This window comes from Hyla sarda, chromosome 2 (genome assembly GCF_029499605.1).
Source record: "Hyla sarda isolate aHylSar1 chromosome 2, aHylSar1.hap1, whole genome shotgun sequence".
Taxonomy (NCBI): domain Eukaryota; kingdom Metazoa; phylum Chordata; class Amphibia; order Anura; family Hylidae; genus Hyla; species Hyla sarda.
Genome location: NC_079190.1, coordinates 77,313,220 through 77,325,876, shown reverse-complemented (window position 1 = coordinate 77,325,876; position 12,657 = coordinate 77,313,220). Strand labels below are relative to the sequence as shown.

At 50.5% G+C, this 12,657-nt stretch overlaps 1 protein-coding gene across 1 annotated transcript; it reads right to left on the bottom strand.

Annotated features, from left to right (window-relative positions):
- Positions 1–2,104: 2,104 nt before the first annotated feature.
- Positions 2,105–12,584, bottom strand: LOC130358638 (nuclear apoptosis-inducing factor 1-like). Its single transcript, XM_056562158.1, has 2 exons — positions 12,196–12,584; positions 2,105–2,407 (listed from the first exon to the last, which is right to left on the bottom strand). The coding sequence occupies exons 1-2, from the start codon at positions 12,418–12,420 to the stop codon at positions 2,114–2,116; spliced, it is 519 nt and encodes a 172-aa protein (XP_056418133.1). The 5' UTR covers positions 12,421–12,584; the 3' UTR covers positions 2,105–2,113.
- Between the last annotated feature and the right edge of the window lie 73 nt (positions 12,585–12,657).

Sequence of the window (12,657 nt, the reverse complement as noted above, 5' to 3'; positions counted from 1 at the left end):
GGTGCAGTATAACTCCCCCACATTAGGTGCAGTATAGTTCCCCATATTAGGTGCAGTATAGTTCCCCCACATTAGGTGCAGTATAGTTCCCCACATTAGGTGCAGTATAGTTCCCCCTCATTATGTGCAGTATAGTTCCCCCACAGACATACAGCCTTCAGCCATATACAGTGTATAGCTGGAGGCTGTATGCCTGTGTACTGCCCCACTTCAGTGTTCCGACCACCGCTCCTCCGGTCCGGGGTCACAATCTACTGCTATGGCCATCCTCCTCCGCTCTGCTGTTGCTATGGGCGCATGCATGGGACATCAGTGATGTCCCTGCGTGCGCTACTTCCCGGCGGCACCTGCATTTTTAAAGCTAACCACTTAGATGTACATATGTGGTTGGCAGTACTTATCAGGGGAGGACAATGTGCTCCAGTACGCTTAAAAAAAAAGTATTTGTGTACAACACCAGCAGTACACACCAGTGCTGCAGCACACAGTCGCTGTTTACTTCAAAATTGCACTCTCTCTCAATCTCACTCCCTTTCCTATCAGTGCTTCTAGGCAGGATTTGTGCTTGAGCTGAATCGCTGCTGTTCTGTGCAATACACTGCTCTCTGTCCCTCTCTGTAATAGAACCCTATAGTGACTGGGAGGTGAATCGCTGCATTAAGAATGCTTTTCTGTGCAACACACACTGCTCTCTGTCCATCTGTGCAACAGAATGCTGATGTCACTAGGAGGTGAATCGCTGCTGGAAAAAAGCTTTTCTGGCCAACACACAGTGCTTTCTGTCCCTATCTATCTCTCTGCAATGAAAGGCTGAAGTGACTGGCCGCAATATGGCTGCCGATTATATAGGGCTGTGACATCACAGGGGTGACTGGCTGCTGATAGGCTTCATGCTGCATGTGATTCAGGGTCATTCCGCCTACCCCAGGATTCCTTGCCCCATGTCCTCACATGTGGATCTGCCATTTTAGATGCCCTGGAGCCTGGACCGCACTAAAAGGAGTTTAATTAAACGATTTGCTCATCCTTAATGAAATAGGAATGGACTTTTGCACGATATTCAAATTTTTCGAGTTTCACCTGTATACACACCTTCTGCCTTCATAGCTTGTGCCCATTAACAGTGCACACATTGTTGGTCTCAGCCAAATAGTAGGTGCACCCCAGCTATATCAAAACTATACCCACAGTAAGCTGCCTGACTAATAGGTTCCCAATAAAGTTGATGCTGCTTGTGTTTGGTAATTGTGATCCCTGCAAGTCCTCCACACTCCACTTCTGCATAGATCTCAGTGCCACATCGCCTTACCACTGTTTAGGCCGAGCTGTTTACTATTAACTTGTGCTGCTCATCCCAAAGTATGTGCTTGTCTCTGCCTGCACTAGACCTCTGCCTGCACCCAGACTGCCTCAAACTCACCACTCATTGCTTCACACAATTGTCTCTTTGTCAGCTTAGCCAGCCGCCACCCACATGGGAACCACTTCCTGAGATAGCAACCTGGTATCCTCTCCTTTAGTGAAAACTTGCAAAAGAAAGTTAAAAAGGTCTAAACCAAAGAACTGTTTAGAAACACCATCTGGAGTTTATTTATTATTTGATCTCATTGTCAAGCCAAGGCCAACCCTCTATCTGCATGTTTTTATGATAATAATGTACATTCTTGAACATTAACTACAGATAGCAGTTTTTTTTAACACTACTATAGTGAATAAATAACCTCTACATTTACATGTACTTTTTTAATATAAAGTGATCCACTTAAATCATTGTTTGTTTTAACAAGCACAGGCTGGTGGAGACACCAACACAACTAAAGCTTTGTTTATGCACTATAGATATTGTGCATATTTTTAAATGCTAGTACGATTTTGGTACACAGAGGCCCAAAGAAGATGGCTGTACCGCTCGCTACACAGAATAAAAAAACTCCCACAAAAAGTTGCACCACCAGCATCCTTAAGACATTACGACAGTTTTACTGAAATTGTGCCAAACATTTTTGCTACTACCAACATAGGTAAGGAGATTATTAGTTTTTACAAGTTTTATTTTAATGTAATATTAGTTATTTATTTTTTTTACAAGAAAACTCACCTTCATCGCAAACCATCAGATCAAAATTGCCAATTCCCTCAATTTTTTCTGATTTTTTTTTACGCCATCTAATTTTAGATTTGCTTGGGGACTTTCCCCTGTTTTTTCTGCATATTCTCTAATTCTCTCCAATTTCTGCTTGGTGTGTCTTCTTAAATGATACCATTTCTTTTTAAGACACTTCACAGTACGGCATTCCACCCCCACAGCATTTGCTTTCTTTAAAATACCTTTCCATATGTAGGTTTTCTGTGACAGAGGTGTTCGCCGTGCTAGACGGCCTAATAAGATGTCATATCTTTCAACAACCTATAAAATTAATAAAAAGGTACCAAGACAAATTAAAACTTGCATTACAACACAAGCATTTTCAAAATAAACATACATTTTTTTAATGCATAGTGCAGAACTCGCATGATGTGGAATCAATTTTGATTGCCAACACAACACTATGAGATTACCCACAAGTGTGAAAGTATATAAAATAAAGAGGCAACAAGGTTTACTTTACTGTATCTAGAAGCCCAATGTCTTGAAAGGACCAATACCATCCTAGGTCAGGTAATGTCCCTTCCCATTCACACTCCTTAGGAGTTGGCAGCTATATTTGCTCAGTTGAGTGTTGCAACTCTGCAAAAATTTATGCGAAAGGCACAATTGCCACGTGTGCACAATGCTTCATTAGTCCACTGGCCATGTATGGTTACAACAGCTCATCTTCCAATTATTTCCATTTCGCTGCAATAAATCTGCATGGCCACCAGACAATGAGCTGAGTAGTCTGCTTCCAGCTCCATTGACTGTGTATATCTGGGAGCTGCAGCTCAACCAAACCGTTATTCAGCAAGATCACTGGGTGCTGCCACCACACCATTGAGATATTGATGGCCTATCCTTAGGCCATCAATTACTAAAACATAGGCAACAACATTGAAGGGAATCTATAAGCTCTATAAAATGCTTAGAGCTGCAAACATAGAAAGTTAAAAGGATGATATAGAAAATGGCTGTTTGCAAAGTTATAAAATCTTTCTTCTAAGCTCAAGAGTCAGAGGATTGGATGAGCTGCAGAATGCATGCCTCCTCCTCCCCCACACCTCCTGCCCTGCATGATTGATGTACAGGGTTTGGTTTCCAGAACAACACTTGTACATCAATCACACAGGGCAGGCATATGTGTTGAAGGGAGGAGGTGTACAAGCTGCAGCTCAGCACCGCCTCTACGATGAGTTACACTATGACTATTGACACAAAAGGAAGGATCTTCCAATTGTGCCGGGACGCGAAGAGGTCCACGTCCGGAATGCCCCAGAGGTTGCAGAGTTGCGCGAAGACCTCTGGATGTAGAGACCTCTCACCGGGGTCGGGTGAGGACCGACTGAGGAAGTCCGCTTCCCAGTTGAGCACTCCCGGAATGTGAATCGTCGAAATGGCCGGAACATTGCTTTTCGCCCAGATGAGAATCTTGGTCACCTCAGCCATGACTGCCAAACTGCGAGTGCCGCCTTGTCGATTTATGTACGCCATGGCCGTGGCGTTGTCCGACTGGACGCGGACAGGACGGGACTGAAGCCAGGACTCCCAATGAAGAAGACAAAGAAGAATCGTCCGTAATTCCAATATGTTTAAGGGAAGAAGGGCCTCTCGGGGAGACCAGAGTCCCTGAACCGTCCAATCCCTGAACACACCGCCCCAGCCCGACAGGCTGGCATCCGTTGTAACTACCTGCCAGTGAAGGGGAAGAAATGACCGCCGTTGGAGAAGAAGGGGGAAGCGGAGTCACCAGAGCAGAGACTGACGGACCCTGCGAGGGGGAACAATCTGACGATCGAGGGACAGAGGAGACCTGTCCCATCGAGAGAGAATCGCCAGTTGAAGGGGGCGGTAATGAAACTGGGCAAAGGGTACGGCCTCCATAGTTGCCACCATCCGACCCAGGACTTCCATACAAGTGCGGATGGGGACTGAGACCTGGGTCCGAAGGGAGCGGACCGCCGACAGAAGCGCCAGACGTTTGTCCGGCGGGAGGCAAATTCGGGCAGAGGCCGTCTCGAAGCGAAGTCCCAAGAAGGTTAGAGACTGGGTAGGACAGAGGACTGACTTGTCCTGGTTGACCATCCACCCAAAGCGATTCAAAGTGTGGAGAGTGACGTCCACATTCTCCAGAGTCTGGGCTCTGGTTGGAGCCTTGATGAGAAGGTCGTCCAGGTAGGGTATCACCGAGACTCCCCTCGACCGTAACAGGCCCATCACTGGCGCAAGGATCTTGGTAAAGACCCGAGGAGCCGTGGCCAGACCAAAAAGGAGGGCTATGAATTGAAAATGCCCCTCCGGAACCGCAAAGCGGAGGTACCGATGATGGCCTGGAAATATTGGCAAATGGAGGTAGGCATCCTTGATGTCCACCGATGAAAGAAACTCCCCTTGTTCCAGGGACGCCACCACCGAAGGGAGAGATTCCATTCGGAAGTGACGGATAAGAAGATGACGGTTGAGACGCTTGAGGTCTAGGATTGGTCACACAGAACCGTCCTTCTTGGGAACCACAAAAAGATTGGAATAGAAACCCCGAAACCGTTCCCCTGGAGGAACGGGAACGATAACCCAGGGGGCCCGGGATCGAAAAAAGCGATCCCTCGGAAGGGAGGCAAATTCGATTCGGTAACCGTTGGACACCACGTCCCTGACCCAAGGGTCCTTGTTACGCCGAGCGCTCCGGGTCCCCGCTCCTCCCCGGAGCGCTCGCAACATCCCCGCTACTGCAGCGCCCCGGTCAGATCTACTGAGCGGGTGCGCTGCGATACCGCCCCTAGCCGGGATGCGATTCGCGATGCGGGTGGCGCCCGTTCGCGATGCGCACCCCGGCTCCCGTACCTGACTCGCTCTCCGTCGGTCCTGTCCCGGCGCGCGCGCCGGGTCTCTGCGATTTAAAGGGCCACTGCGCCACTGATTGGCGCAGTTGGTCTAATTAGTGTGTTCACCTGTGCACTCCCTATGTATACCTCACTTCCCCTGCACTCCCTCGCCGGATCTTGTTGCCATTGTGCCAGTGAAAGCGTTTCCTTGTGTGTTCCTAGCCTGTGTTCCAGACCTCCTGCCGTTGCCCCTGACTACGATCCTTGCTGCCTGCCCCGACCTTCTGCTACGTCCGACCTTGCTCTTGTCTACTCCCTTGTACCGCGCCTATCTTCAGCAGTCAGAGAGGTTGAGCCGTTGCTAGTGGATACGACCTGGTTACTACCGCCGCTGCAAGACCATCCCGCTTTGCGGCGGGCTCTGGTGAATACCAGTAGTAACTTAGAACCGGTCCACTAGCACGGTCCACGCCAATCCCTCTCTGGCACAGAGGATCCACCTCCTGCCAGCCGAATCGTGACAGTCATAAGGCCTGTGAGGAGGTAAAGTCTCAGCTTGTTTTTTGCAAAATACGTCAGCATAGTCCATATAAGCCTTAGGGAGACCGGTCACAGGGGGACCCACAGGGTCACGGCAGGGAGTACTGGGAACCGGTTTAAGACAGTCCTTGAAACAAGAAGTACCCCAGCTCTTGATCTCTCCTGTGGACCAATCAAGGGTTGGGGAATGGCGTTGAAGCCACGGTAGTCCAAGGAGAATTTCGGAAGTGCAATTGGAGAGGACCAAAAACTCAATTTTTTCGTGATGAGGTCCGATGCACATTAGGAGGGGCTCCGTGCGGTAACGCACGGTACAGTCCAATCTTTCATTGTTAACACAATTGATGTAGAGGGGTCTGGCGAGACTGGTCACCGGGATGTTGAACCTGTTGATGAGAGAGGCCAAAATAAAATTTCCTGCAGATCCGGAATCCAAGAAGGCCATAGTAGAGAAGGAGAAGGTAGAGGCAGATATCCGCACAGGCACAGTAAGGCGTGGAGAAGCAGAGTTGACATCAAGAACTGTCTCACCTTTGTGCGGAGTCAGCGTACGTCTTTCCAGGCGGGGAGGACGGATAGGACAATCCTTTAGGAAGTGTTCGGTACTGGCACAGTACAGGCAGAGATTCTCCATGCGGCGTCGTGTCCTCTCTTGAGGTGTCAAGCGAGACCGGTCAACTTGCATAGCCTCCACGGCGGGAGGCACAGGAACGGATTGCAGAGGACCAGAGGAGAGAGGAGCCGGGGAGAAAAAACGCCTCGTGCGAACAAAGTCCATATCCTGGCGGAGCTCCTGACGCCTTTCGGAAAAACGCATGTCAATGCGAGTGGCTAGATGAATGAGTTCATGCAGGTTAGCAGGAATTTCTCGTGCGGCCAGAACATCTTTAATGTTGCTGGATAGGCCTTTTTTAAAGGTCGCGCAGAGGGCCTCATTATTCCAGGATAATTCGGAAGCAAGAGTACGGAATTGGATGGCGTACTCGCCAACGGAAGAATTACCCTGGACCAGGTTCAGCAGGGCAGTCTCAGCAGAAGAGGCTCGGGCAGGTTCCTCAAAGACACTTTGAATTTCCGAGAAGAAGGAGTGTACAGAGGCAGTGACGGGGTCATTGCGGTCCCAGAGCGGTGTGGCCCATGACAGAGCTTTCCCAGACAGAAGGCTGACTACGAAAGCCACCTTAGACCTTTCAGTAGGAAACTGGTCCGACATCATCTCCAAGTGCAGGGAACATTGCGAAAGAAAGCCACGGCAAAACTTAGAGTCCCCATCAAATTTATCCGGCAAGGATAGTCGTAGGCCGGAAGCGGCCACTCGCTGCGGAGGAGGTGCAGGAGCTGGCGGAGGAGATGATTGCTGAAGCTGTGGTAGTAGCTGCTGTAGCATCACGGTCAGTTGAGACAGCTGGTGGCCTTGTTGCGCTATCTGTTGCGACTGCTGGGCGACCACCGTGGTGAGGTCGGCGACAACTGGCAGTGGAACTTCAGCGGGATCCATGGCCGGATCTACTGTCACGATTCGGCTGGCAGGAGGTGGATCCTCTGTGCCAGAGAGGGATTGGCGTGGACCGTGCTAGTGGACCGGTTCTAAGTTACTACTGGTATTCACCAGAGCCCGCCGCAAAGCGGGATGGTCTTGCAGCGGCGGTAGTAACCAGGTCGTATCCACTAGCAACAGCTCAACCTCTCTGACTGCTGAAGATAGGCGCGGTACAAGGGAGTAGACAAGAGCAAGGTCGGACGTAGCAGAAGGTCGGGGCAGGCAGCAAGGATCGTAGTCAGGGGCAACGGCAGGAGGTCTGGAACACAGGCTAGGAACACACAAGGAAACGCTTTCACTGGCACAATGGCAACAAGATCTGGCGAGGGAGTGCAGGGGAAGTGAGGTATACATAGGGAGTGCACAGGTGAACACACTAATTAGACCAACTGCGCCAATCAGTGGCGCAGTGGTCCTTTCAAAATCTTGTGCCAAATTAATCCTGTCTCTTACAAACTTCTTCTTCCTCCTTCTCTTCGTATTCCCAATGCCTTTCATGTCTCTCTCCTTAAACCACTCATCATCAACCGTTTCTCTCCCAAACTTGTTTCTCCCACTCCTGTTTCCGGTTCTTCTGACATCTTCTCCGTGAAGGAGATACTGGCCTCCAAGACGGTCAGAGGGAAAAAAATTTTTTTGGTTGATTGGGAGGGCTGTGGTCCTGAAGAGAGATCCTGGGAACCTGAGGACAACATCCTAGACAAAAGTCTGGTCCTCAGGTTCTCAGGCTCCAAGAAGAGGGGGAGACCCAAGGGGGGGGTACTGTTACGCCGAGCGCTCCGGGTCCCCGCTCCTCCCCGGAGCGCTCGCAACATCCCCGCTACTGCAGCGCCCCGGTCAGATCTACTGACCGGGTGCGCTGCGATACCGCCCCCAGCCGGGATGCGATTCGCGATGCGGGTGGCGCCCGTTCGCGATGCGCACCCCGGCTCCCGTACCTGACTCGCTCTCCGTCGGTCCTGTCCCGGCGCGCGCGGCCCCGCTACCTAGGGCGCGCGCGCGCCGGGTCTCTGCGATTTAAAGGGCCACTGCGCCACTGATTGGCGCAGTTGGTCTAATTAGTGTGTTCACCTGTGCACTCCCTATGTATACCTCACTTCCCCTGCACTCCCTCGCCGGATCTTGTTGCCATTGTGCCAGTGAAAGCGTTTCCTTGTGTGTTCCTAGCCTGTGTTCCAGACCTCCTGCCGTTGCCCCTGACTACGATCCTTGCTGCCTGCCCCGACCTTCTGCTACGTCCGACCTTGCTCTTGTCTACTCCCTTGTACCGCGCCTATCTTCAGCAGTCAGAGAGGTTGAGCCGTTGCTAGTGGATACGACCTGGTTACTACCGCCGCTGCAAGACCATCCCGCTTTGCGGCGGGCTCTGGTGAATACCAGTAGTAACTTAGAACCGGTCCACTAGCACGGTCCACGCCAATCCCTCTCTGGCACAGAGGATCCACCTCCTGCCAGCCGAATCGTGACAGTCCTGAATGTGTGAGGTCCAGATGTCTCGAAAAAGTAAGAGACGACCTCCCACTCGAGAAAAAAACGCGGGTGGGGGCCTCACTTCATGCAGAAGTGGGTTTGCGGTTGCCTGATTTGGGGGCAAAACGTCCGGACCGGTTGGAGTCCAACTTCCATGACGGGCGCGCCCGGAGCGTGGGAGCCTTCTTGTCCCGCTGGAGCCAAAGGTCCGAAGGACCGAAAGGAAGAGGACTTCCTTTGGGAAGTAGGGCGAGCCTTATTTTGAGGCAACAAGGAACTCTTACCTCCCGTTGCCTCAGAGATTATCTTATCAAGGCGCTTGCCAAAAAGACGGCCACCCATAAAAGGAAGCTCAGTGAGAGACCTTTTGGAAGCGGCATCCGCATTCCAAGCTTTAAGCCACAAAGAGCAGCGGAGAGCCGCTAGGTGACCCACAACAAAGGCAGAACAACGGGCTGGCTGCATGGAAGCTGCGTACAGGAAATCCCCAGCTTTAGAGCATTGGAGAGCCAAAGCAGATAGATCCTCTGGGGGGATCCCGCTAAGATATCCTGATGGAGCTTTTGGCACCACTCCGACAGGGCCTTGGACACCCATGTCGAGGCAAAGATGGGAAGAAGAAAAGAGACAGCTGCTTCAGAGGCAAACTTCGCTAAGGATTCTACCTTCTTCTCCGTGGAATCCTTGAAGACAGCGGCATCTGCCAGTGGCAGTGTAGTTGCCTTAGAGATCTGGGAGATTGGTGGATCCACTGAGGGAGGGGAAACCACCTTAGTGACAAAGTCCTTGCCTCCAGAGGTTGCAAGTCCAGTACCTAAGGAGAAAAGGGGAGAAAGTACTTACCTCAGTCAGAAGAACTTACCTAATGGAGTCTTCAGTGAAATCTTCAGTCAGCTTTAGTTACCTGCATCACGCCTGGCTGCTATGCGCGAGCGAGGTGAGCAGGGAAATAGGGGGACTAGGACCCATGAGGTACAAACCCAGGCGCTGACCGTTAGCGAGGGGGAGTGAACAGTGCATATACGCAATGTCTGTGCCCCCTTACTCGCAATGGGGAAACAGGGAACCGGAGTCCCTGAGTTCCCACCTGAAAACAGGAAAGAAAAAGGAATAAAAAAACTAACACGTCCCTATACTAGGAAAACAAAAAATCTGAAGACCTGGTCTGGAGAATTCCAGACCATGTCCACCTCCTTCAGACACTAAGCTTAAACTCATTAGCTCAGGGCCTGAAGGCGGGTATATCCTGCTGGGAGGAGCCGACTTTTTTTATTACCATAGTGTCACACCTCCTAGAGACAGCAGCATACACCCACGGTCTGTGTCCCCCAATGGAGCCGATAGAGAAATAGCTCATTGCTCTTTCAAGCTCCATCCTACTTTGAAGCTCCCATTGATGAAAACAGGAACTTTGTGAAAGAGGCCCTGTGCACTGACAGTCACAAGGTTGAGGACCAGTACCTGTTAGGACTCACTCACGTCACGATTTGTCCTTATTTCACATGTATAAGGGGCCTTTCTGTCCAAAAGGGAGGCTGATGCAGATGTACTGGCATGGCCCCATCCACTTGAATATACTGAACTATGTCAGCTAGTGACTACATTCAGGCACTTTTCTGTACATATATACATTTGTTAAAGGGGTATTCTGGGAGATATTTTTGTGAAGATTTAGGCTCAGGCCCCTGTAGAACCGAAAAATAACTTATATACCTACCTACCTGACCCTGCTGCTCAGCATTTCCTTAAAGGGGTACTCCAGCGAAAAACATCTTACAAGATGTCTGTTTGCGGGGGTCCTGCCACTGGGGAACAGCTTGGAGCTTCCGTGTTCATGACATCCCACCACGCCCCCTCCAGTCATGTCTATGGGAGGGGGCATGACGGCTAGAGTCGCCAGTCATCCAGCATGGAGCGGAGTTCACTCTGTACACAGATGACTGGGGTGCCGCGTCGTAGATCGCGGGGGTCCCCAGCGACAGGCCCCCAGTGATCAGACATCTTATCCCCTATCCTTTGAATAGGTGATAAGATATTTTTCGGTGGAGTACCCTTTTGAGTAGATGCCAACACAACAGTGGTGACAGGGGAGCTTTTTTTTCTATTTTACAGAGGCCTGCGCATACATCGTCATGAAAATATTTTCGGGAATACCTCTTGAAACTGAATCGGTCAGCTGCAATTCACTTTCCAAAGTGCTGCTGACACTGTAGGAAACCTATTAGACAGCATGAACAGCACTATAAACAAGCGCCAATCTCATAGACCAGCGCTCGTTGACATAGACTATTGCAAGGCTTGAGCCTGGATTGTGATATGGCCCTTTCCTGCTTTAAGCAGTCAGCTGTGCATCCCCGTTACCCAGAAAGATAAGCGTCCGACTGCCGATGATTTTTATGAAGGTCAAAATGACCCGATCAGCTAAAGAATTAACGTTGTTGTGTTCGTTAACTGTTCGCTGGCTCTGTACCACAGGACAATATCGGCCTGTTCACATACCACCCAACCGTCTCAGATCGGGCGGGGCATTCCCGCTTTTGGGGTGATGTCCTGCTGTCCCGGAATGGCCCCCAAATGTCCTGCATTTAACTGTAAATGCCTAAGTCTACAGTTAAATGTGCCAGTGAAAAGCCAATGAAAAGTTTGACAGGGTAAAGAGTCATTGGCACCTCACCCTGTCAATCTCTCGTGTCCCTGGCTACTATAAGCCAGCAGACGCAAGAGGCTGGACCATTCCTCTGTGCTCAAGCGCAGGAGTAACCTCATCAGAAGCCAGAGCGCAGAGGAAAGAAGAGGCGGAGCTGAGCTGCAGGAGCCGACCGTGAAGAAAACCAGCAGATGGTAAGTATGCCGGAGCGGGGGTGGGATTTGGGCTGCGATTTGGCTGCTGCTTCCTTCTAAGGGGGACCGTGCTGCTGCCTACTCTGGGGTACTGCTGCCACTGTGGGAAAATCTTCCTGCTATGGGGGACCTCTGCCTACAATGGTGAAACTGCTGATGCCTATTATGGGGAATCTCTGCCTATTAAGGGGGGAACTGCTGCTACCTATTATGGGGGGACCTCTGCCTACTAAGGGGGAACTACTGCTGCCAAATATGGGGGACCTCTGCCTACTAAAGGAGAACTGCTGCGGCCTATTATGGGGGACCTCTGCCTACTATGGGGGAACTGTTGCTGACTATTATGGGGGACCTCTGCCTACTATGGGGGAACTGCTGCTGACTACTATGGGGGAAACTCTGCTGCTGACTACTATATGGGGAATGGGGGGAACTTCTGCTACAAAGGGGGGGGGGGGGAGCTGCCACTATGTGGGAAACTCTGCCTACTATGGGGGGACTGCTGCTGCCTACTATGGGGGACCTCTGCCTACTATGGGGGAACTGTTGCCTACTATGGGGGACTTCCACTGCCTACCTAATGTGGGGGGCTATCTACTACCTACAAGCTATTATAAAGACTAACTAGCTAATGGGGGGGGGTGCCCTACCTTCATATGAGAGTTTTCATACAGGGGACAGCTATCTGGGGGATTTACCTGAGACAACTCCCTCTGGGGGGTGCCCTTACTACTCAGGGCACCTATGTGATGGAGTAACTACCTGAAGGGACCTGTGTACTCACTGGAGCGACCTAACTATTCAATGGGAGGGACTTTCTGATTACTAAGGGGGGAATTATCAGACATTACCTCATCAACTAATATTTCTATCTCCCTGTAGGAGAAGTTTAGGTTCCTCTTTCTACTTTCCCACAGTTTTGCGCCATAGGTTCTTAGATTTCCTTCAGAGACGTTGCCCTGTTTAGGGTTTGCTGTGGTAAGGTATGTAACTACATGATGATGCAGTAGACGTGGCCCTGGGGTCTGAACAGCGACTCTCCTCTCTATTTTAACATAATTTCCCAAAATATTCATTATACTTGGTTGCAATTGTAGTTACTGGGAATGTTGGGTACTGGGACCTATCGGTCATGGCTGCCTCTACTCAGGAAATTGAAGTCTTTGCAGCCAATTTTCTATTTATATACACACAATTTTGTCGCAGGAGATGCGACAGTTTACAGGCCGTGCAACAAACACTGTAAACCCGCCCACAATCACGCAAAAGACACACTTAACGTAATGACGTAATTACAAGACACGTCGTTATTG